At 39.7% G+C, this 25,577-nt stretch overlaps 1 protein-coding gene across 4 annotated transcripts in view; it reads right to left on the reverse strand.

The window, feature by feature from the left end:
• LOC133653263 (plexin-A1-like) overlaps window positions 1-25,577 on the reverse strand; it is a 684,271-nt gene that overhangs the window by 71,651 nt on the left and 587,043 nt on the right. For all 4 annotated transcript variants that reach the window (XM_062052348.1, XM_062052349.1, XM_062052350.1 and 1 more), the window contains exons 17-19: window positions 19,037-19,130; window positions 17,609-17,845; window positions 17,161-17,304 (exon numbers count right to left, since the gene is read on the reverse strand). In XM_062052348.1, the coding sequence (XP_061908332.1) occupies window positions 17,161-17,304; window positions 17,609-17,845; window positions 19,037-19,130 (475 nt within the window). The remainder of the gene's footprint in view (window positions 1-17,160; window positions 17,305-17,608; window positions 17,846-19,036; window positions 19,131-25,577) is intronic.

A 25,577-nucleotide genomic window follows, 5' to 3' on the forward strand; every position in this document is an offset into this window, starting at 1 on the left:
AGAAGGAAATTGATAATTATTTACTTTTCCCTGAACCATGCCCCCCGTTTCTCTTGAGATCGGACCCCAGAGAGCTAAATACAAATACTAGGCACCGGTCCATTGCATAGCAGCGGACGGCTGGATGATGATATACCTCTATGTATGACTGGTCTATGGAGATCCAACTGGTGGTCTGATGAAAGAGAAGTTGGTTGACCCAATTTCTACCTGAAGAATCATGAAATTTTGATCTCCTCAGTAGTAAAACTGAAGGGCCCTTGGTCGACAGGCCTATGCTGGGGGAGTCTTACATAACCTTGACTACTGTCAACACTTCCTGTCAGAAAGGTTTTGAAGGTTTTCCTTTTTTTCTTTTTGCCCGCAGGGTAAAACGCTGAGGGCTATTGATGATGAAGATCTCTCAATTTCATCAGTGCCGTCATTGATTTTAACCCTGTTCTCTTCTGTCTTCAGGACCAAAAAGACTTCACTATCAACAGTTCCCAGGGAATTGATCTAGACTAGATCTGACAAATCTAAGTCTGTGAGCATTAACTGATGAAGCCTACTTGGATGAGAGGTAAAACGCCTTCTAAGATAACCGGAACAGTCCAGTTGAGATCAAATGAAGGCACTGAGAATAAAATGAGCTGAGATCATTCATAAGCACAGTGAAGAGTTGAAAATAAGTACAACCACTGAAGTTACGTCCAGAAGTTGGGATCATTTGTCTTTGCACTCGACAGGCTGTGCAATATATAACATATCTCTGAAGTAAAGACTTAATTATGCAGATTTCGTGAAACGTCACATGACATCACTCAAATATTACAAACCGAAATGCCTGCTACGATTACCCCATTAATTTGAGCGAGGATGAAAGATTTGTGGATGAGGAACGTGAGAGTGAAGGACTAGAGTGCAGTGCAGGACGTATCTTTTTTCGCTCTGACCGTAACTTAGGTACAAGCTGGCTCATTGGATTCCACACTCTCTCCTTTTTCTATTGTGGATCACGGATTTGTATTTTAAACCACCTGGGATACTATATCCTCTTGAAAATGAGAGTCGAGAACGCGAAATGGACATTTACAGTGACTTTTATCTCCACGACAATACATCGGCGAAGCACTTTAGCTACGGAGCTAACGTGATAGCATCGTGCTCAAATGCAGATAGAAACAAAAGAAATAAGCCCCTGACTGGAAGGATAGACAGCAGATCAACAATACTACTATCAGGAGACACCGAACCAAACGCTGGACATGTAACCACACGGTTAATGCTGTGCCGCCTGTCGAAGCCTAGCAATGCTGTTGCTAACGCCATTGAAGCTAACTTAGCTACGGGACCTCGTCAGAGCTATGATAAAAACATTAGCGCTACACCTACGCCAGCCCTCATCTGCTCATCAACACCCGTGCTCACCTGCGTTCCAGCGATCGACGGCGCGACGAAGGACTTCACCCGATCGTCGATGCGGTCGGCGGCTAGCGTCGGATAGCGCGTCTGCTATCCAAGTCAAAGTCCTCCTGGTTGTGTTGCTGCAGCCAGCCGCTAATACACCGATCCCACCTACAGCTTTCTTCTTTGCAGTCTCCATTGTTCATTAAACGAATTGCAAAAGATTCACCAACACAGATGTCCAGAATACTGTGGAATTTTGCGATGAAAACAGAGCTTTTTTGTATTGTATTCAATGGGGTACCAATACTTCGGTTTCAACCATTGACGTCACGTGCAAACGTCATCATACATAGACGTTTTCAACCGGAACTTTTGCGGGAAATTTAAAATGTCACTTTATAAGTTAACCCGGCCGTATTGGCATGTGTTGCAATGTTAAGATTTCATCATTGATATATAAACTATCAGACTGCGTGGTCGCTAGTAGTGGCTTTCAGTAGGCCTTTAAACAAGTTGAAAAACGTATTGGGGTGTTACCATTTAGTGGTCAATTGTACGGAATATGTACTGCACTGTGCAATCTACTAATAAAAGTTTCCATCAATCAATCAAAAAACCGTCCCGGTATGTTTGGGCCTTTAGTGTAGACGACGCACTTCATGCAGCACACGCTAACAGCACGTAAAAAGTAATCAAACAAAGCAATTAGCTACATTTAAACTCCCTCCCTAAGCAGCCATGGTAATTAAGCAAAGTCAAACACATGTTTGTGCATTTGCATAAGCACAGTGTCGCTCTGTAAATAAAACGCACACGCACAGGACGGGAATCCATCAAATCAAGCGATCCACGAGGGGGGTCGATAGATACCCAACTCAAACACGGATTGATTATGCACTTTGAAGTTCCTTCTTAGTGAACTTTCATGTCTAATTAGAGGAAAGAAATGTCTATGTAACGTTTGCAAGCAAATTAAATAAGCCAATGAGAACAGCTTGTACATAGAGTAGGATTGGGGTTCATATGGCCCCATTTGTCACGGTTTACCTGACACATGAAACGTGACAAATTTGGGACGTGCATTATCCACTTTAGCCACCAAATGGCAGTAGAGTGTTTAAAGGCCTACTGAAAGCCACTACTAGCGACCACGCAGTCTGATAGTTTATATATCAATGATGAAATCTTCACATTGCAACACATGCCAATACGGCCGGGTTAACTTATAAAGTGACATTTTAAATTTCCCGCTAAACTTCCGGTTGAAAACGTCTATGTATGATGACGTATGCGCGTGACGTCAATGGTTGAAACGGAAGTATTGGTACCCCGTTGTATCCAATACAAAAAGCTCTGTTTTCATCGCAAAATTCCACAGTATTCTGGACATCTGTGTTGGTGAATCTTTTGCAATTTGTTTAATGAACAATGGAGACTGCAAAGAAGAAAGCTGTAGGTGGGATCGGTGTATTAGCGGCTGGCTGCAGCAACACAACCAGGAGGACTTTGACTTGGATAGCAGACGTGCTAGCCGCCGCTAGCCGCCGACCGCACGGATGATCGGGTGAAGTCCTTCGTCCTTCCGTCGATCGCTGGAACGCAGGTGAGCACGGGTGTTGATGAGCAGATGAGGGCTGGCGTAAGTGGATAGCTAATGTTTTTATCATAGCTCTGTGAGGTCCCGTTGCTAAGTTAGCTTCAATGGCGTCGTTAGCAACAGCATTGTTAAGCTTCGCCAAGCTGGAAAGCATTAACCGTGTAGTTACATGTTCATGGTTTAATAGTATTGTTGTTCTTCTGTCTATCCTTCCTGTCAGGGGTTTATTTCTTTTGTTTCTATCTGCATTTAAGCACGATGCTATCACGTTAGCGCCGTAGCTAAAGTGCTTCACCGATGTATTGTCGTGGGGATAAAAGTCACTGTGAATGTCCATTCCGCGTTCTCGACTCTCATTTTCAAGAGGATATAGTATGTACACTTTTGACCCCAACTGTATCAATCAATCAAAGTTTACTTATACAGCCCTAAATCACGAGTGTCTCAAAGGGCTTCAGATCCCACATCAGGGCAAGAAAAAAACTCAACCCAAAGGGATGACAATGAGAAACCTTGGAGGGGACCGTAGATGTGGGGGACCCCCCTGGGCGACCGGTGCAATGGACGTTGAGTGGATCTAGCATATTGTGAGAGTCCAGTATAAAGTGGACACATACATATACAGTGTTTCCCACACATTCATTTATTTGTGGCGGCCCACCACGAAAGAATTACGTCCGCCACAAATATATATATATATATATTTTTATTTTTATTTTTATTCCTGTCCAGCTTCTCAGGCAAATCATATAGTTGATGTAGATGCCCATATCGGCTGTTCACATTTACTTTACAAAAGAGAAGTGTAGGATACTTCTCTTGTTGCCTTATTTGTATTTGACCACTACTGTTTTCTGTTTATTTGTTACTGACTGGCAGGACACCTCTGCCTTTGTTTCACTTTATGTTGCTGGTAAATAATATGGTTGTAGTAGTAGGCTAAAGTTAAATTATTTAGTATGCACTAATTAAAGGGGCAGAGATTTAAGAGACTTTTTAGCTTTTATATTTTATAAGATATATTTTTTGTAAGAAACCACAATTAATAAATATATTTCAGTGAATAACTTATTGTTCAAATCTGTATATAAATATGTACATAAAGTGTTGTAATTATATTGTAAAATGGATGGATGGATGGACGTTTAAAACAAAACTGTTATTATTAATTAGTAAGTATACATTTTTTGAGCCTTTTTAGAGAAAATCATATTGTTGTAAATTATGCAAATTACTTGATGATGTCATGGTGACCACGCCCATAGCCACGCCCCCACCGCCACAGGTATCTTGGCAGTTTATGTACACACATGTACATATGCATGTGTGTATGTATATATGCATGTGTACATATATGTAGATACATATATGCATATATAAACATATATATATGTATATATACATATATATACTGTATGCATAACAGTTTATATACTGTATGTATTGGTCATGAAACCTCAGTTTAGTGAGCATTAAATATGTGTAGCTTTTTGTGGCGTTATTTTAAATAAGTGACAAGAGAATAAAACACTCTTTAGAGGAAGTTACATGAAGTACAGGGACTCATTTTCAAAGGTGTTTCCTATCAAAGTTAAGTCAGTGTGTTTTTATTCTTTTTACGTTGTACCACTGACAGTAACAACAACACAAAAAAAAATCCTCAGATGACGTGAGAGCGAAAGAAGTCGGCGACGCATTTTCAAAAGCCGGCTATTTTTTACTCTTGTGACAGACTGACGGGCTGGATGGAAGAATGTGACAAAAAAAAGAAAAAAAGAAGCTCAGGGCCAAAACAACAAACGGGTTTCTTGGAAAAAGCGTAGGGAAGCACGCAGCTGCCAGTGCACAGCTGAGTGTCAGAAGGGACAGGAAAAGGCGGACTAAAACACACACACACACACACACACTGTTGGGACCCTCGCCTTACACCCACACAGGCTGTGGAGGTCTGGACACCCATCGGGGTCTCCGGTATGTAGGTCACTCTAGACGCAGCACATCTTTGTGCAACAGCTGCGTCCCGCTCTCTGCCACATCACATAGGAGACACACACAAGTGCACTTGAACACAAATGAGGACACTCAAACACTCTGGCCAAATGGGGGACCTGAATCTCATTTTATTTTCAGGCCCCTTATGGAAAGAAATGTTCACACTCATTTGTTGTATCATTTCCTGTCCAGTGTTCATTTTGTTGACGAAAAATGTTTATTTTCCCTAGGGCTGGGCGATACAGCCTTTTTTTAATATCTCAATTAGGGATGTCCGATAATGGCTTTTTGCAGATATCCGATATGCCGATATTGTCCAACTCTTTAATTACCGATACTGATATCAACCGATATATACAGTCGTGAAATTAACACATTATTATTAGGGATGTCCGATAATATCAGCTCGGCCGATAAATGCGTTAAAATGTAATATCGGAAATTATCGGTTTCGTTTTTTTTATTATCGGTATCGTTTTTTTTTGTTTTTGTTTTTTTTTGTTTTTTTGTTTTTTTAATTAAATCAACATAAAAAACACAGGATACACTTACAATTAATGCACCAACCCAAAAAACCTCCCTCCTCATTCACACAAAAGGGTTGTTTCTTTCTGTTATTAATATTCTGCTTCCTACATTATATATCAATATATATCAATACAGTCTGCAAGGGATACAGTCCGTAAGCACACATGATTGTGCGTGCTGCTGCTCCACTAATAATACTAACCTTTAACACTTCATTTTACTCATTTTCATTAATTACTAGTTTCTATGTAACTGTTTTTATATTGTTTTACTTTCTTTTTTATTCAAGAAAATGTTTTTAATTTATTTATCTTATTTTATTTTATAATTTTTTTTTTTAAAGTACCTTATCTTCACCATACCTGGTTGTCCAAATTAGGCATAATAATGTGTTAATTCCACGACTGTATATATCGGTTGATATCGGTATCGGTTGATATCGGTATCTGTAATTAAAGAGTTGGACAATATCGGAATATCGGATATCGGCAAAAAGTCATTATCGGACATCCCTAATTATTATGCCTAATTTGGACAACCATGTATGGTGAAGATAAGGTACTTTTTAAAAAAATGAATCAAATAAAATAAGATAAATAAATTAAAAACATTTTCTTGAATAAAAAAGAAAGTAAAACAATATAAAAACAGTTACATAGAAACTAGTAATGAATGAAAATGTGTAAAATTAACTGTTAAAGGTTAGTATTATTAGTGGAGCAGCAGCACGCACAATCATGTGTGCTTACGGACTGTATCCCTTGCAAACTGTATTGATATATATTGATATATAATGTAGGAAGCAGAATATTAATAACAGAAAGAAACAACCCTTTTGTGTGAATGAGGTTTTTTGGCTTGGTGCACTAATTGTAAGTGTATCTTGTGTTTTTTATGTGGATTTAATAAAAAAAAACAAAAAAAAAAACGATACTGATAATAAAAAAACCGATACCGATAATTTCCGATATTACATTTTAACGCATTTATCGGCCAATAATATCAGCAGACCGATATTTTCGGACATCTCTAATCTCAATATTTTTAGGCCATGTCACGATGCACCATATATATCTCCATATTTAGCCTTAGCCTTGAATGAACACTTGATGCATATAATCACAGCAGTATGATGATTCTATGTGTCTACTTTAAAACATTCTTCTTCATACTGCATTAAAGGCCTACTGAAAGCCACTACTAGCGACCACGCAGTCTGATAGTTTATATATCAATGATGAAATCTTAACATTGCAACACATGCCAATACGGCCGGGTTAACTTATAAAGTGACATTTTAAAATTCCCGCCACACTTCCGGTTGAAAACGTCTATGTATGATGACGTATGCGCGTGACGTCAATGGTTGAAACGGAAGTATTCGGACACATTGTATCCAATACAAACCGTTTCCTGCAAAATGGCACGGAAGTACAACATTGCTTCAGAAGCACCTGAAAATGAAACATGTTGGATCCATGGATGAAGGGAACAACTCACAGTACATAACTTTTTAAGTCCATAGTGGCAACAAGCATTCATGAGTTCAGCTTTTTTGTGAGTAACGTTAATGTTATGCCTTTGTTGCAACGCGGGGCTGATAATGTGTCGAGAGAGAAAACGCACGGTTACCAATTTGGAAATAAACGTAACGGACATAAATATCTCAGGTTGGTTTCATAATGGATCAATGTAGCCGGGCCGATAAAGCTATATAAATCTATTTAGATTTGAGTGACGCTTTAGTATAACTAAACGTTATGAAGTTGCTGGAATATTTCATGCTATTATTCAGAGGCAGCCTGAAATGAATCCTTTATTATTCACAACAGAAACGTGTACAATATCTGATTCAGTTCTGATGAGTTACATTTCTGTGTTATTATTGGTGTATGCTGCACCCCCAATATCCACAACATGGTGCCAGTATGCTGTTTTTTTTTTCAATAAAATACTGGAAAGGATAGAAATTTAGTTTGTCTCTTTTATCCGATTATTAATCGAAGTCATAATCGACAGATTAATCGATGATCAAATTAATCGTTAGTTGCAGCCCTAATATATATATACTGTATATTCCTTGCGCACTAATTGGCGCGATGATGTCATTTTATCAATGGGAAAATGCAAGAAATGTAATGCCGAGCGCATATCATTATGCCAAGATAATGGCACTAGCATTTACTTCATTTAAGAATATTTTTCAACATATTGAGAAAAAAGGTCTCATATTTGTTTCTTTTCTACCAAGAAAAGTGCACTTGTTATTAGTGAGAATATACTTATTTTAAAGTATTTATGGGTACATTGAAGGTTAGCTCATTTTACTTGTTTTGGAAAGTCTTGACAAGCCACATTTTCTTGTTCTATTGGCAGATAATTTTGCTTAGTTCAAGTAAAATACCCCTCATTTTTGTTTCTGAACACTGACTTTTTGCAGTTGGACTGAGGAAGGACCAGTTTGACCACCTCCAAAAGACGTTTGCATGACTTTCATAGTCATCAATACACATTTCAGAGCGATACGTGCGTGTTCAAGTCTTTGAAGTAGTTGTTGAGTTGTTCCACCTCGGAGCTGATGCCGTCCAGAGCTATTATGCTGATTTTAAATGGCTGCCACGTCATTGGCTTTCGGAGGCATATCAGCTGTCGCTAGCGGGGCAAAAATGTCAAAAAAAGACACACCGAGGCCGCCTTGCGAGAGGACATTGGCGATCAGTTTGAAAAGGGGTGCGTGGTGGCGAGTGGGTGTGCTGGCACAGAACATTCAATCTAAATATATTCCTATCCAGGGAACCGTCTGTGTCTTTCTGCCTGGGGTTTGACCTTCTCCACTTTTAAAAGTCTGCTGCCGTCACAGCAAATCGGAGACGTACGACGTCTGCGGTCTGGTGACAGCTCGGAAAACCGGTGCAGCTCGACGTTAGCTTTCTGACTCTTTCTGACTCTAAAGTCACAAAGTGACATTGACATTATTCACACCGTTGCTTTTGTTTACTTGCGTGAAAATGACTTCCTGATATCTGCAATGGCAGTGTTTGTCAACCTTTTTTGAGCAAAGGCAATGCGGAGGCACACCACCAGCAGACATCATTAAAAAACGAAACTCAGTTGACAGTAAAAAGTCGTCGCAATTGTTGGATATGACTTTAAAGGCCTACTGAAAGCCACTACTACCGACCACGCAGTCTGATAGTTTATATATCAATGATGAAATCTTAACATTGCAACACATGCCAATACGGCCGGGTTAACTTATAAAGTGACATTTTAAATTTCCCGGGAAATATCCGGCTGAAACTTCGCGGTATGATGACGTATGCGCGTGACGAAGTCAGTTTAACGGAAGTTATGGTACCCCGTAGAATCCTATACAAAAAGCTCTGTTTTAATTTCATAATTCCACAGTATTCTGGACATCTTTTGCAATTTGTTTAATGAACAATGAAGGCTGCAAAGAAGACAGTTGTAGGTGGGATCGGTGTATTAGCGGCGGACTACAGCAACACAACCAGGAGGACTTTGTTGGAGAGCAGACGTGCTAGCCGCCGACCTCACCTTGACTTCCTACGTCTCCGACTTCACCCGGCCAAACGCATCGGGTGAAGTCCTTCGTCCTTCCGCCGATCGCTGGAACGCAGGTGAGCACGGGTGTTGATGAGCAGATGAGGGCTGGCTGGCGTAGGTGGAGAGCTAATGTTTTTAGCATAGCTCTGTGCGGTCCGGTTGCTAAGTTAGCTTCAATGGCGTCGTTAGCACAGCATTGTTAACCTTCGCCAGCCTGGAAAGCATTAACCGTGTATTTACATGTCCACGGTTTAATAGTATTGTTGATTTTCTATCCATCCTTCCAGTCAGGGGTTTATTTTTTTTGTTTCTATATGCAGTTAAAGCACGATGCTATCACGTTAGCTCGTAGCTAAAGCATTTCGCCGATGTATTGTCGTGGAGATAAAAGTCACTGTGAATGTCCATTTCGCGTTCTCGACTCTCATTTTCAAGAGGATATAGTATCCCAGGTGGTTTAAAATACAAATCCCTGATCCACAATAGAAAAAGGAGAAAGTGTGGAATCCAATGAGCCAGCTTGTACCTAAGTTACGGTCAGAGCGAAAAAAAAAAAAGTATTTCACTGCATTCTAGTCCGTCACTCTAACGTTCCTCATCCACGAATCTTTCATCCTCGCTCAAATTAATGGGGTAATCGTCACTTTCACGGTGCGAATCGCTCTAGCTGCGTTGAAAACAATAGGAAAATGTGAGGGAGTGAACAACTGACAACGTCACGCTACTTCCGGTAGGGGCAAGGTTTTTTTTTTATCAGAGACCAAAAGTTGCGAACTTTATCGACTTTGTTCTCTACTAAATCCTTTCAGCAAAAATATGGCAATATCGCAAAATGATCAAGTATGACACATAGAATGGATCTGCTATTCCCGTTTAAATAAAAAAAATTCATTTCAGTAGGCCTTTAAATGCCTACTGAAAGCCACTACTAGCGACCACGCAGTCTGATAGTTTATATATCAATGATGACATCTTAACATTGCAACACATGCCAATACGGCCGGGTTAACTTATAAAGTGACATTTTAAATTTCCCGCGAAATATCCGGCTGAAAACGTCTCAGTATGACGACGTTTGCGCGTGACGTCACGGATCGAGCGGAAGTATTGGGACACCATTGTGGCCCAATACAAACAGCGTCTGTTTCCATCGCAAAATTCCACAGTATTCTGGACGTCTGTGTTGGTGAATCTTTTGCAATTTGTTTAATGGACAACGGAGACTGCAAAGAAGAAAGCTGTAGGTGGGATCGGTGTATGGATACGCAGACGCGGTACCGTGAGTACGCAGCTTTCTTCCAAATATTTGATCGCTTGCCCGTACGTGCGTGCCGCTATGTGCATGTCACGTACGTAACTTTGGGGAAATATATGTGCTGTATGAACTTTGCGGAGATGTTTGACGAAGCTTTGTGTCTATCTACCACCACTACTGTTTTCTGTTTATTTGTTACTGACTGTGGCAGGACACCTCTGCCTCTGTTTCACTTTATGTTGCTGGTAAATAATATGGTTGTAGTAGTAGGCTAAAGTTAAATGATTTAGTAGCTTTGAGACATTTTAGCTTTTATATTTTATAAGATATTTTTTTTGTAAGAACCACAATTAATAAATATATTTCAGTGAATAACTTATTGTTCAAATCTGTATATAAATATGTACATAAAGTGTTGTAATTATATTGTAAAATGGATGGATGGATGGACGTTTAAAACAAAACTGTTATTATTAATTAGTAAGTATACATTTTTTGAGCCTTTTTAGAGAAAATCAAATCATTGTTGTAAATTATGCAATGATGATGTCATGGTGACCACGCCCATAGCCACGCCCCCGCCGCCACAGGTATCTTGGCAGTTTATGGGAAACACTGGAGGAGGTGTGTCCAAACTTTTGGCCTGTACTGTACATTTCGGTACCGGTACCAAAATATTGGTATGGAGACCCAACTCTCTCGTTTGAGTCACACATTAAGAGTGTTACTAAAACAGCCTTCTTTCATCTCCGTAATATCGCTAAAATTCGTTCCATCTTGTCCACTAGCGACGCTGAGATCATTATTCATGCGTTCGTTACGTCTCGTCTCGATTACTGTAACGTATTATTTTCGGGTCTCCCTATGTCTAGCATTAAAAGATTACAGTTGGTACAATATGCGGCTGCAAGGCTTTTGATAAAAACAACAAAGTTTGATCATATTACGCCTATACTGTATATACCTTTATATACATATATACCTATATATATACCTATACTGGCTCACCTGCACTGGCTTCCTGTGCACTTAAGATGCGACTTTAAGGTTTTACTACTTACGTATAAAATACTACACGGTTTAGCTCCAGCCTATCTCGCCGATTGTATTGTACCATATGTCCTGACAAGAAATCTGCGTTCAAAGAACTCCGGCTTATTAGTGATTCCCAGAGCCAAAAAGTCTGCGGGCTATAGAGCGTTTTCTATTCGGGCTCCAGTACTCTGGAATGCCCTCCCGGTAACAGTTAGAGATGCTACCTCAGTAGAAGCATTTAAGTCCCATCTTAAAACTCATTTGTATAATCTAGCCTTTAAATAGACCCCCCTTTTTTTAGACCAGTTGATCTGCCGTTTCTTTTCTTCTCCCCTGTCCCTTGCGAGGGGGAGTTGCATAGGTCCGGTGGCCATGGATGAAGTGCTGGCTGTCCAGAGTCGGGACCCCGGGTGGACCACTAGCCTGTGCATCGGTTGGGGACATCTCTGCGTTGCTGACCCATCTCCGCTCGGGACGGTTTCCTGCTGGCCCCACTATGGACTGGACTCTCGCTGATGTGTTGGATCCACTGTGGACTGGACTTTCACAATATTATGTCAGACCCACTCATTGCTTTCGGTCTCCCCTAGAGGGGGGGGGGGGTTACCCACATATGCGGTCCTCTCCAAGGTTTCTCATAGTCATTCACCGACGTCCCACTGGGGTGAGTTTTTCCTTGCCCGTATGTGGGCTCTGTACCGAAGATGTCGTTGTGGCTTGTACAGCCCTTAGAGACACTTGTGATTTAGGGCTATATAAATAAACATTGATTGATTGATTGATAAATAGACCCCCCTTTTTTTAGACCAGTTGATCTGCCGTTTCTTTTCTTCTCTCCTCTTCTCCCCTGTCCCTTGCGAGGGGGAGTTGCATAGGTCCGGTGGCCATGGATGAAGTGCTGGCTGTCCAGAGTCGGGACCCCGGGTGGACCACTAGCCTGTGCATCGGTTGGGGACATCTCTGCGCCGCTGACCCGTCTCCGCTCGGGATGGTTTCCTGTTGGCCCCGCTATGGACTGGACTCTCGCTGATGTGTTGGATCCACTGTGGACTGGACTTTCACAATATTATGTCAAACCCACTCGACATCCATTGCTTTCGGTCTCCCCTAGAGGGGGGGGGGGGGGGTTACCCACATATGCGGTCCTCTCCAAGGTTTCTCATAGTCATTCACCGACGTCCCACTGGGGTGAGTTTTTCCTTGCCCGTATGTGGGCTCTGTACCGAGGATGTCGTTGTGGCTTGTGCAGCCCTTTGAGACACTTGTGATTTAGGGCTATATAAATAAACATTGATTGATTGAGACAACCCTAGTACAGCCGCTGTGCCAGACAAAAGCAATCAACAATGGATTGAACACATCGTGGATCAGCAAATATCACACTTTTCCAAAGGGCTATGCCAGCTTTGTGGTGCTGATTTTAGTCCCCCAGACTTATTTTTTACCACTGACTAAAAGTCATGAAAATATTGTCAAAACAGAGACGCACCGAGGGACTTGACAACTAGCAGCACCTGCAGCAAACTACCGCTGATGGATGCACGGCTCATGATGCGAGTCGACTTCACCGGATAGCAAAACAACAGATTTTTTTATTTATTTTTTACCTGGAAACGTCTGAGAGAGTTATTTCCACGGAGCGTGTCACGCACGCACACCTCAGCCCCAACGGGTGAAACTTAACGCACCAGCAACACTTTTCTTCCTTCTCGACGAGGTGAAAAGTCACGCGTTCTTTCTTACCCCGAGGGGGGGAAAACGACGACAACCACCGCTTGGTTTTCAGCAACAAGGCGCGAGCATGAAGTCAGAGTAGTTAAGCATGCTAATGAAGCGTCACATATTTAACAGCCGCCCGGGTGTGCACGCTCAGTGGAGCGTAACCCGGATCTGTCGAGGAGGAAATTGTTGGGAGAGTTAAGGAAGAAAAAAAGCCCACAGGGGTTTATTCCCGTAAATTCAACAGCGAGGTGAGAGTGACATTATGTGCCGGAATATTCCTAAATGCGAAAACACGAGTAAGGTCAGTTTAGACATGGCTGAGTTGAGCAGGTGATGAAGGAATGGAGGACACGGAGGAGAACACGTACAGTGCGGCTTTTTCAAGAGAAATAACACAATTACCTCCCTGCTTGGCACTCAGCATCAAGGGTTGAAATTGTGGGGTTAAATCACCAAATTAGGTGCCGCTCACTGCTCCCCTCACCTCCCAGGGGGTGAACGTGGGGATGGGTCAAATGCAGAGGACAAATTTCACCACACCTAATGAGTGTGTGACAATCATTGGTACTTGAACTTTTTGACAAACCCTACCTAAAACATTCTTATGGACCTGTTGAACCTTGGCATGGCTTTAAAGGTCTACTGAAAGCCACTACTAGCGACCACGCAGTCTGATAGTTTATATATCAATGATGACATCTTAAAGGCCTACTGAAATGAAATGTTTTTATTTAAACGGGGATAGCAGATCCATTCTATGTGTCATACTTGATCATTTTGCGATATTGCCATATTTTTGCTGAAAGGATTTAGTAGAGAACAACGTTCGCAACTTTTGGTCTCTGATAAAAAAAAACCTTGCCCCTACCGGAAGTAGAGTGACGTTGTCAGTTGTTCACTCCCTCATATTTCCCTATTGTTTTTGTAGCTAGAGCGATCCCACCTACAACTGTCTTCTTTGCAGCCTTCATTGTTCATTAAACAAATTGCAAAAGATGTCCAGAATACTGTGGAATTATGAAATGAAAACAGAGCTTTTTGTATAGGATATGGAACATCATTAGTAATTTTTCCTGATTAAGATTAATTGATTACATGTTTTGAATAGGTTAAAATCCAATCTACACTTTGTTAGAATATATAACAAATTGGACCAAGCTATATTTCTAACAAAGACAAATCATTATTTCTTCTAGATTTTCCAGAGCAAAATTTTTAAAAGAAATTCAAAAGACTTTGAAATAAGATTTAAATTTGATTCTACAGATTTTGTAGATTTGCCAGAATAATTTTTTTGAATTTTAATCATAATAAGTTTGAAGAAATATTTTACAAATATTCTTCGTCGAAAAAACAGAAGCTAAAATGAAGAATTAAATTAAAATGTATTTATTATTCTTTACAATAAAAAAAATACATTTACTTGAACATTGATTTAAATTGTCAGGAAAGAAGAGGAAGGAATTTCAAAGGTAAAAAGGTATATGTGTTTAAAAATCCTAAAATAATTTTTAAGGTTGTATTTTTTCTCTAAAATTGTGTTTCCGAAAGTTATAAGAAGCAAAGTAAAAAAAATAATGAATTTATTTAAACAAGTGAAGACCAAGTCTTTCAAATATTTTCTTGGATTTTCAAATTCTATTTGAGTTTTGTCTCTCTTAGAATTAAAAATGTCGGGCAAAGCGAGACCAGCTTGCTAGTAAATAAATACAATTTAAAAAATAGAGGCAGCTCACTGGTAAGTGCTGCTATTTGAGCTATTTTTAGAACAGGCCAGCGGGCTACTCATCTGGTCCTTACGGGCTACCTGGTGCCCGCGGGCACCACGTTGGTGACCCCTGATCTAATTACATGAAGTCCTTTGAAGTCACGTGACAGCCCCTCCCCTCAGGTGTCTGTACAGGGCCGTAACTAAAAGTTCAATGGGCACACAACATAGACATACAACAGGGCCCCCGGTACAAAAATCATGTTGGTGTCAAGCAAGTGCGTTAACTGTTTTCAAACGTCTACCAAAGTCATTTTCATGTACTTTGTACAAGACTGATTGTGTTCCGAAACCAGGTCAATAGGATATTTTACATTTTGTACTCGTTGCCCTTCTGTGGTGGCGTCACAAAAAAGCCAAAGAGAAAGCAGAGCAGACTTTTAAGACGCTCACTGATCGGATACGATGAATTGGTGGTTGGAACTTTGCAAAAACGTACACGACACTAAAATCCTACCTTGCCTATGCTCATACTTGCCAACCTTGAGACCTCCGATTCCGGGAGGTGGGGGTCGGGGGTGGGGTGGGGCGTGGTCGGGGGCGGGGGTTTGATTGGGGGAGGGGGCGTGGTTAATAGGGGAGGAGTATATTTACAGCTAGAATTCACCAACTCGAGTATTTCATATATATTTCATATACCGTAATTTCCGGACTATAAGCCGCACCAGCTAAATTTAGGGGAAAATACAGATTGCTCCATATATAAGCCGCACCCTTGTATAAGCCGCAGGGTTTTGATGTGTAATTAGCGTAGTATATAGGGGTTCCTGCTACCACGGAGGGGATTGTCGGGACAGAGATGACTGTTTGGGAACGCAAAGCGTCCCATTTATTAACAATAAATCTTTCAATCATTCAATCAAACTTTCACATCTTTGACATGGCGAACAGCCATTGGTGCAGAGTACAAATAATACAACGCTGCAAAGTAATACAAAGTGCTCGCATGTACGTTATCAAAACAACCAGCCTACCGGTATATGAAAAGTCAGTCTTTAATCATTGTGTCGTCGTCTTCCTCCTGCGTACTAAAACCACTGAAATCCTCTTTCGTCGGTGTCGGAGAAGAACAGGCCGTATATAAGCCGCACCCTTGTATAAGCCGCAGGGACCAGAACGAGGGGAAAAAGTAGCGGCTTATAGTCCGGAAATTACGGTATATACACTACCGTTCAAAAGTTTGGGGTCTCCCAAACAATTTTGTGGAATAGCCTTCATTTCTAAGAACAAGAATAGACTGTCGAGTTTCAGATGAAAGTTCTCTTTTTCTGGCCATTTTGAGCGTTTAATTGAGCCCACAAATGTGATGCTCCAGAAAGTCAATCTGCTCAAAGGAAGGTCAGTTTTGTAGCTTCTGTAACGAGCTAAAGTGTTTTCAGATGTGTGAACATGATTGCACAAGGGTTTTCTAATCATCAATTAGCCTTCTGAGCCAATGAGCAAACACATTGTACCATTAGAACACTGGAGTGATAGTTGCTGGAAATGGGCCTCTATACACCAATGTAGATATTGCACCAAAAAGCAGACATTTGCAGCTAGAATAGTCATTTACCACATTAGCAATGTATAGAGTGTATTTCTTTCAAGTTAAGACTAGTTTAAAGTTATCTTCATTGAAAAGTACAGTGCTTTTCCTGCAAAAATAAGGACATTTCAATGTGACCGCAAACTTTTGAACGGTAGTGTATGTATGAAATACTTGACTTTCAGTGAATTCTAGCTATATATATATATATATATATATATATATATATATATATATATATATATATATATATATATATATATATATATATTTTTAATTTTTATTTTTATTATACATATAAATAAAATAAATACTTGAATTTCAGTGTTCCGGAGGCTATCCAGTAGATGGCAGTATTGTCCTGTTTAAGAGTGTCACAACATTGCTGTTTACGGCAGACGAACTGCTTTACGGTAGACGGAAACGTGACGTGTGTTGTTACCGCGCTGGGAGGACGTTAATGAAACTGCCTAACAATAAACCCACACAAGAAACCAAGAACTCGCCCTCGATCGTTCTACAGTTATGACGTGATTGGGCAGGCACGCTGTTTATATCGTGGGAAAGTGGACGTGAAAACAGACCGTCGAAGCTGTCCCCACTCAGGTCCGCATGGATACCGGGAGTTTATCGGGAGAAAATGTCTTCCGGGAGGTTATCGGGAGAGGCGCTGAATTCCGGGAGTCTCCGGGTTAAACCGGGAGGGTTGGCAAGTGTGCCTATGCTACTCGATTCTGCTTTAAAGTTGGAAAGCACATGAGAAAAAGTTGGTGACTGACCGTGACTTTATGTTGTCCTGTGAGGTTGGGCCACTCACAGAGTAGCTGGCTCTCAGACAGGGTGAGGATGCAGGGTGTCTCCCCAATTAGCACCGTGTAGTTCAGGCGACTGTTACCCGGGGCTGCCGGGATCAGGTTACGACCCTAAACCCAAGCAAAGAAGCTGTACGGTCAGATCGTTTTGAACAAACTTAGCTAGTTGATGTAGCGAATGTCGACTAACTAAGATAATAATAATATGAATTCTGTATGTGTTTATGTTATTTACAAAATGCGTGGGTGGATTTAAGTGTCATAGTCATATCATTGGAAGAGATACTTCACTATTCTATTACAGTTACAACAACCACAACAATGAGGGCTAAATATTACTGTACTTTAGATGCCAGGAATGATTTGGACCATAAACAGACAAGGTAATGAAATAAAACGCTTGACTCGTTCTGACCTTGAGTATGAGTGGAGATGTTGGTTTGAGCTCCAGGATCCCGTTGGAGCTGAGCGGTTCGAACACGGGGTCGGGGTAGTAGCTGAAAGTCTCGTTGACCACGACCAAAGCGTTCACATTGTCCATGTAAAACCCGATCTCATCCGGACCCGTGCCGGTTTCGGAAAAGCCCAGCTGGGACTCGGCCACGGACGGAGCTAGGCAGACCATCACTGAGTTGTTGTATACTGTGCAGTTCTGGAAATGAGAAGACACGAGGAGGTTATTGTGGACCTAAAAATGATGTGTACGGGTAAAATCCCTTTGACTTTTTCACATTTTTTTGTAATCAGACCATATTTTTCGGTATATTAGATGGAATCTTTACCTGGCGTGTGGTCAGGTGACCCTTCTGAAGAAGACTGCAGATTAGTCTGTAGCACTTTGAGGTTGTTTGCTCAATGGAAAGTGCTTTTTACAAATAAAATCTATTATTAGGGTCCATACAGGACCTTTTCAAAAGGAATCCCAAAGGGAGTCCTTTTGCAATGGGACGAAAGGACCCTATTGAATTTGTAAGGTTTTATTATTATTATTATTATTATTATTATTATTCTTTATTGTTATTCTTCCGCAGCTTTGCGCACTACTTTGCCCCCCTTAACATGCTTCAAAACTCACCAAATTTTTTACACACATACAAAAAGTGGGCCAGAACAAGTTAGTCAAAAAACCAAACCCCAAAAATAAAATTTGCGCTCTAGCGCCCCCTAGGAAAAAAAACAAAAAAACTGCCTGTAACTCCCACTAGGAAGGTAAAGTCCATTCTATTCTAGTATTTCATAACATTTGACCATTTTTACCCAGTTAAACTGTAAGTAGGTTGGATATAATTTTTGAGTAAGATTACTTATTGAGCGTTAATAGAACCCCTGTAATGACAACACTCTGACTCAAACTCAGACAAGATTCACCATTAGTTCAGGTTAAACAAAACTAAAAACACATTTTCTGTACTAAACCAATTCAAAAGCATCTTCTCTTTTCTCCCACAACATTTCCTTCCTTGTTCGTCTTTTGTCTTGACAAAAACAAGCGTGTGTCACGGTGACATTTGTAGCAGCCTATTGGTAGAAACTTCCACAAAAAAAAGACACCTTGAGCAGGAGAAGCAGTGAAATGATGTCTGCGCTGCGTAAATGTGATTGATAATACGTGTTGGGGTGTAAATAATGGATGTGTGGAGAACATACGCAGGTATTTGAGCTCGCTTGTGTCCGCACCCACGCTGAAGCTGGGGTTTTTTTTTTTCTTCTTAAATTCATAATTCAGACTTTTGTTGGGATGTGGGAGAAGGTCAATAATTCAAGCTGCTGGTATTTAACATTTATAGTCCATTCAGAGTAGCTTCCCTTGTAAGGACGTAGTGTGTGTGACAATAATACTCACATGAAAAGACTCAGCCTGCCCATATTTGGCTCTGATCTTTGGCTCTCTGATGGTTGCCAGGTTGGTTCCGCTCACTGTAAGCAGAGTTCCACCACTGCAGGAAGACAAGATGAAGCATTTCATCAAACCAAGATCCAAATAACACGTGATAGATACAAAAAAAATGGTGTGTTCTTAGTATTGCGTGTGATCTACTAAGACCCCGTTTCCATATGAGTTGGGAAATGGTGTTAGATGTAAATATAAACGGAATACAATGATTTGCTAATCCTTTTCAAGCCATATTCAGTTGAATATGCTACAAAGACAACATATTTGATGTTCAAACTCAAAAAATGTTTTGTGTGCAAATAATCATTAACTTTATAATTTGATGGCAGCAACACGTGACAAAGAAGTTGGGAAAGGTGGCAATAAATACTGATAAAGTTGATTAATGCTCATCAAACACTTATTTGGAACATCCCACAGGTGTGCAGGCTAATTGGGAACAGGTGGGCGCCATGATTGGGTATAAAAGTAGATTCCATGAAATGCTCAGTCATTCACAAACAAGGACGGGGCGAGGGTCACCACTTTGTCAACAAATGCCCGAGCAAATTGTTTAAGGACAACATTTATCAAGCAGCTATTGCAAGGAATTGAGGGATTTCACCATCTACGCTCCGTAATATCATCAAAGGGTTCAGAGAATGTGGAGAAATCACTGCACGTAAGCAGCTAAGCCCGTGACCTTCCATCCCTCAGGCTGTACTGCATCAACAAGCCACATCAGTGTGTAAAGGATATCACCACATGGGCTCAGGAACACTTCAGAAACCCACTGTCAGTAACTACAGTCGGTCGCTACATCCGTAAGTGCAAGTTAAAACTCTCCTATGCAAGGCGAAAAACGTTTATCAACAACACCCAGAAACGCCGTCGGCTTCGCTGGGCCTGAGCTCATCTAAGATGGACTGATGAAAAGTGGGAAAGTGTTCTGTGGTCTGACAAGTCCACATTTCAAATTGTTTTTGGAAACTGTGGACGTCGTGTCCTCCGGACCAAAGAGGAAAAGAACCATCCGGATTGTTATAGGCACAAAGTGTATAAGGCAGCATGTGTGATGGTATGGGGGTGTATTAGTGGCCAAGACATGGGTAACTTACACATCTGTGAAGGCGCCATTAATGCTGAAAGGTACATACAGCTTTTGGAGCAACATATGTTGTTACCATGGACGCCCCTGCTTATTTCAGCAAGACAATGCCAAGCCACGTGTTACATCAACGTGGCTTCATAGTAAAAAAGTGCGGGTACTAGACTGGCCTGCCTGTAGTCCAGACATTGAAAATGTGTGAAGCCTAAAATAGCAGAAGGGAGACTGTTGAACAACTTAAGCTGTACATCAAGCAAGAATGGCAAAGAATTCCACCTGAGAAGCTTCAAAAATGTGTCTCCTCACTTCCCAAACCTTTACTGAGTGTTGTTAAAAGGAAAGGCCATGTAACACAGTGGTGAACATGCCCTTTGCCAACTACTTTGGCACGTGTTGCAGCCATGAAATTCTAAGTTAATTATTATTTGCAAAAAAAAAATAAAGTTTATGAGTTTGAACATCAAATATGTTGTCTTTGTAGTGCATTCAACTGAATATGGCTTGAAAATGATTTGCAAATCATTGTATTCCGTTTATATTTACATCTAACACCATTTCCCAACTCATATGGAAACGCGGTTTGTACAATTGGTAAGTGCAAAAGTGGTGCAGACCGCCCTATCTAAACGAGGACGTGGTGTGCACGGTACCCACTGTCCTTTTTATCCAGTCTGCACTTTGTGTTATTATCACCGTATTTTTCGGACTATAAGTGGCAGTTTTTTTTTTCATAGTTTGGCCGGGGGTGCGACTTATACTCAGGAGCGACTTATGTGTGAAATGATGAACACATTAGCGTAAAATATCAAATAATATTATTGATCTCATTCACGTAAGAGACTAGACGTATAAGATTTCATGGGATTTAGCGATTAGGTGTGACAGATTGTTTGGTAAACGTATAGCATGTTCTATATGTTATAGTTCAGGGGTCACCAATGCGGTGCCCGCGGGCACCAGGTAGCCCGTAAGGACCAGATGAGTAGCCCGCTGGCCTGTTCTAAAAATAGCTCAAATAGCAGCACTTACCAGTGAGCTGCCTCTATTTTTTAAATTGTATTTATTTACTAGCAAGCTGGTCTCACTTTGCTCGACATTTTTAATTCTAAGAGAGACAAAACTCAAATAGAATTAGAAAATCCAAGAAAATATTTTAAAGACTTGGTCTTCACTTGTTTAAATAAATTCATTCGTTTTTTTACTTTGCTTCTTATAACTTTCAGAAAGACAATTTTAGAGAAAAAATACAACCTTAAAAATAATTTTAGGATTTTTAAACACATATACCTTTTTACCTTTTAAATTCCTTCCTCTTCTTTCCTGACAATTTAAATCAATGTTCAAGTAAATTTATTTTTTTTATTGTAGAGAATAATAAATACATTTTAATTTAATTCTTCATTTTAGCTTCTATTTTTTCGACGAAGAATATTTGTGAAATATTTCTTCAAACGTATTATGATTAAAATTCAAAAAAAATATTCTGGCAAATCTAGAAAATCTGTAGAATCAAATTTAAATCTTATTTCAAAGTCTTTTGAATTTCTTTTAAAATTTTTGTTCTGGAAAATCTAGAAGAAATAATGATTTGTCTTTGTTAGAAATATAGCTTGGTCTAATTTGTTATATATTCTAACAAAGTGTAGATTGGATTTTAACCTATTTAAAACATGTCATCAAAATTCTAAAATTAATCTTAATCAGGAAAAATGACTAATGATGTTCCATAAATTCTTTTTTTAATTTTTTCAAAAAGATTCGAATTAGCTAGTTTTTCTCTTCTTTTTTTCGGTTGAATTTTGAATTTTAAAGAGTCGAAATTGAAGATAAACTATGTTTCAAAATTTAATTGTCATTTTTTTCGTGTTTTCTCCTCTTTTAAACCGTTCAATTAAGTGTAAATATCATTAATTATTAATAATAACATAGAGTTAAAGGTAAATTGAGCCAATTGGTTAATCCTGGCAATTTGTTTAAGTGTGTATCAAACTGGTAGCCCTTCGCATTAATCAGTACCCAAGAAGTAGCTCTTGCTTTCAAAAAGGTTGGTGACCCCTGTTATAGTTATTTGAATGACTCTTACCATAATATGTTACGTTAACATACCAGGCACATTCTCAGTTGGTTATTTATGCCTCATATAACGTACACTTATTCAGCCTGTTGTTCACTATTCTTTATTTATTATGGACCGAGTCCCTTTGGGACAGAGGACCCTATTGTATTTCTAGCGTTTTATTATTACTATACCGCCGCCTCTTTGAGCTGTAATTTGACCCCCTTACACACACATCAGGACTGGCGAAATTTGCGATCTAATCAAAAAACCAAACCCCAAAACTCAAAATTGCGCTCTAGCGCCCTCTAGGAAGAAAACACAGACAAAACTGCCTGTAACTCCCAGTAGGAATGTCGTAGAGACATGAAACAAAAACCTCTATGTAGGTTTCAATTAGACCTATATTTCATACACTGACAACCCCCAGCAAAAATCAACAGGAAGTTTGCAATTCCCCCTTCAAAACAAAAGTTGAGTTAAAACAGTCACCTTTTTTCAAACATTATCTCCTCTGAGCGCGTTTGTCGTGTCGGCTTCAAATTAGCACAGGAGAGAGATTGAACCCTTCTGATTAAAAGTTGATCAAAGAGTTTTAATTTTAAATTGCCTTTCAAATTGCTATTCTTGGTGTTGGCTTTTATCAAATACATTTCCCCAAAAAATGCGACTTACATATGTTTTTTTCCTTCTTTATTATGCATTTTCGGCCGGTGCGACTTATACTCCGGAGCGACTTATACTCGGAAAAATACTGTAGTTATTTTCCTTTGTGCTCTTATTTTGGTTCTATTTCCTGTTGGTTTTGCTGCACCTTCACTGTCTGTTTATGCCAGGGGTCCCCAAACTTTTTGACCCGGGGGCCGCATTGGGTTAAAAACATTTAGCCAGGGGCCGGGCTATCTATATATATATATATATATATATATATATATATATATATATATATATATATATATATATATATATATATATATATATATATACACACACACACACACACACATATGTGTATATATATATATATATATATATATATATATATATATATATATATATATATATATATATATATATATAAAATCAGGGCCGGCCCGTGGCATAGGCCGTATAGGCAAATGCTAAGGGCGCCGTCCATCAGGGGGCGCCACGCCAGTGCCACAAATGTTGGAGAAAAAAAAAAAAAAAGTTGGTACTATTATTTCTAAATACAAAAAATAATCCCACGTTAATTAAAATGCAAAGTAAAGCCTATTTAATAGAAATATTATTTGTTACAACATTACGCCCCCCCCCCCCCCTTTCCCGTATCATGACTCTTTGTAGACGTCACCTCATCAAAAAAACAACACAAGATGTCAAAACGGCCAAAAATGTCAGGTGCCCAGGGAAGAAAAAAAAGAAAAGAAGAGGAGGAGAAACGAGAAAAAGACAGAGGTAGCAGGGAGGTAACATTAGCCTACATGAAATTATTTGTCTGTTACAGACTGTGATAGTAACCTGGCTTTTTAGCATTAAGCTAATGTTACATGATTCGGCAATTGCTAATCAATAAATAGCTAGTTCTGTTTTAACGTCGGGTTAATATTGTGGAGGGGGCTAAATTGTGATGGAAAATAATAATGTAACGTTAGGTAATTACAGTACTCCCACCTTACTTTCCTCAGAGACATTTGTATTAGATCTTTTAAGCAGGTGTTTTTTGTTTACATTGTTATTGCCTTCTGGTTAGCTAATGTTTGCTCTGCAGGTAATAGTCACTTTTCCACCCCTTTATATATTAGGTATAGTTGTGAGCCTAGTTGTTAAAGTGCACATCATTAATGTTAATTAAGCAATATCACATGAGAGGGAATGCTGTTTTTTAATTTGAGCACTGCTGTGATTCGGTTAAAGATAATCATAACATAACATTCTCATATAATATATTATACTGTTACCTTGCATTCTGCTATTCAGCATTTCACTGTAATGATGACAATAAATTGATTGTTAGATATTCATTTTTTATTTTTTGTATTCATTTATTTATTCATATTTTTTTTTATATCTTGTTAACTATTCTGATTGTTAATTTGCTTTATTTAAGTAAAAAAAAAAGGTCAAAGACAAAGCCATTCGTTTTTTTTGTGAGTATATACACTTCACTGCCGAAGTGGGGGGGCGCCACCTAAAATCTTGCCTAGGGCGCCAGATTGGTTAGGGCCAGGCCTGTATAAAATATCATTGCAGATTAGACAAATTGCCTTTTCCTTACATTGAACAAAAAAAGTCATATGTCCCCTGATGTTTAAAAACTCTGCACTGAGTCTATTTTATGTTTCCGTCATTTTTTTTCCCTCTTGCACTAATTGACTAATTGCACTTGCCGCGCGCTCGCCCGACACTGCGACACGAGCGTGATGTCGACACGTTATCGATGGAAAAATGCATTTTTAGACAATATGATTTGCCTGAGCAACTGGGAGACCCCAAGAGTAACAAGCGGTAGAAAATGGATGGACTAGAAAGGACAGATTTTTTTTTTTTTTTTTTTTTTTTACTCAGGACTACCCGCGGGCCGGATTTTGGACCGCGGGCTGTAGTTTGGGGACCCCTGGTTTACGCCTTCCTGCCAGCGCACCTGTTTTTTAATTTCTAATGAAGTCTACTTAGGTTCACCTGTTGCTCCCTGCCAGCGCTGGATGTTTGCCTTTTTGTCAGCGTGCCGGAGTTACTCCGCTGCCAACTCCATGCCTTGCACTACGAGCCTTTTGTTTCTGCTCTTTTTTTCCCTCTCCAAGTAAAACTCTTCGACCTGCACGCCGCCTTCTGTCACTGCATCCTGGGGTCACGCCACCAGGCATCATGGTACAATATGAGTGCAGAACACAAAAACAATGGAGCGAGTCCCATTATCGACTACAAGCTATTCTGCTTTACAAACTATACTTATGTGTGCACTCAATGATAATTGATCATGCATTCAGCTCAGCCCTAACCAATCTGGCGCCCTAGGCAAGATTTTAGGAGGCGCGCCCCCCCCACCCCCACATCAGCAGTGAAGTATTACAGTCTAATAATAAAAACATGATTCCAGGAATAAAATGAAATGATATAATATAGATGAAAAACCAAGGAGATATATGTATGATGTTAACTGATATGCAAATTAGATTAGATTCAATTTATTGTCATCATTACAGTGAAATGCTGAATAGCAGAATGCAAAGTAACAGTATAATATATTATATGAGAATGTTATGTTATGATTATCTTTAACCGAATCACAGCAGTGCTCAAATTAAAAAAACAGCATTCCCTCTCATGTGATATTGCTTAATTAACATTAATGATGTGCACTTTAA

Source organism: Entelurus aequoreus, linkage group LG07 (assembly GCF_033978785.1).
Source record: "Entelurus aequoreus isolate RoL-2023_Sb linkage group LG07, RoL_Eaeq_v1.1, whole genome shotgun sequence".
In the NCBI taxonomy this organism is placed as follows: domain Eukaryota; kingdom Metazoa; phylum Chordata; class Actinopteri; order Syngnathiformes; family Syngnathidae; genus Entelurus; species Entelurus aequoreus.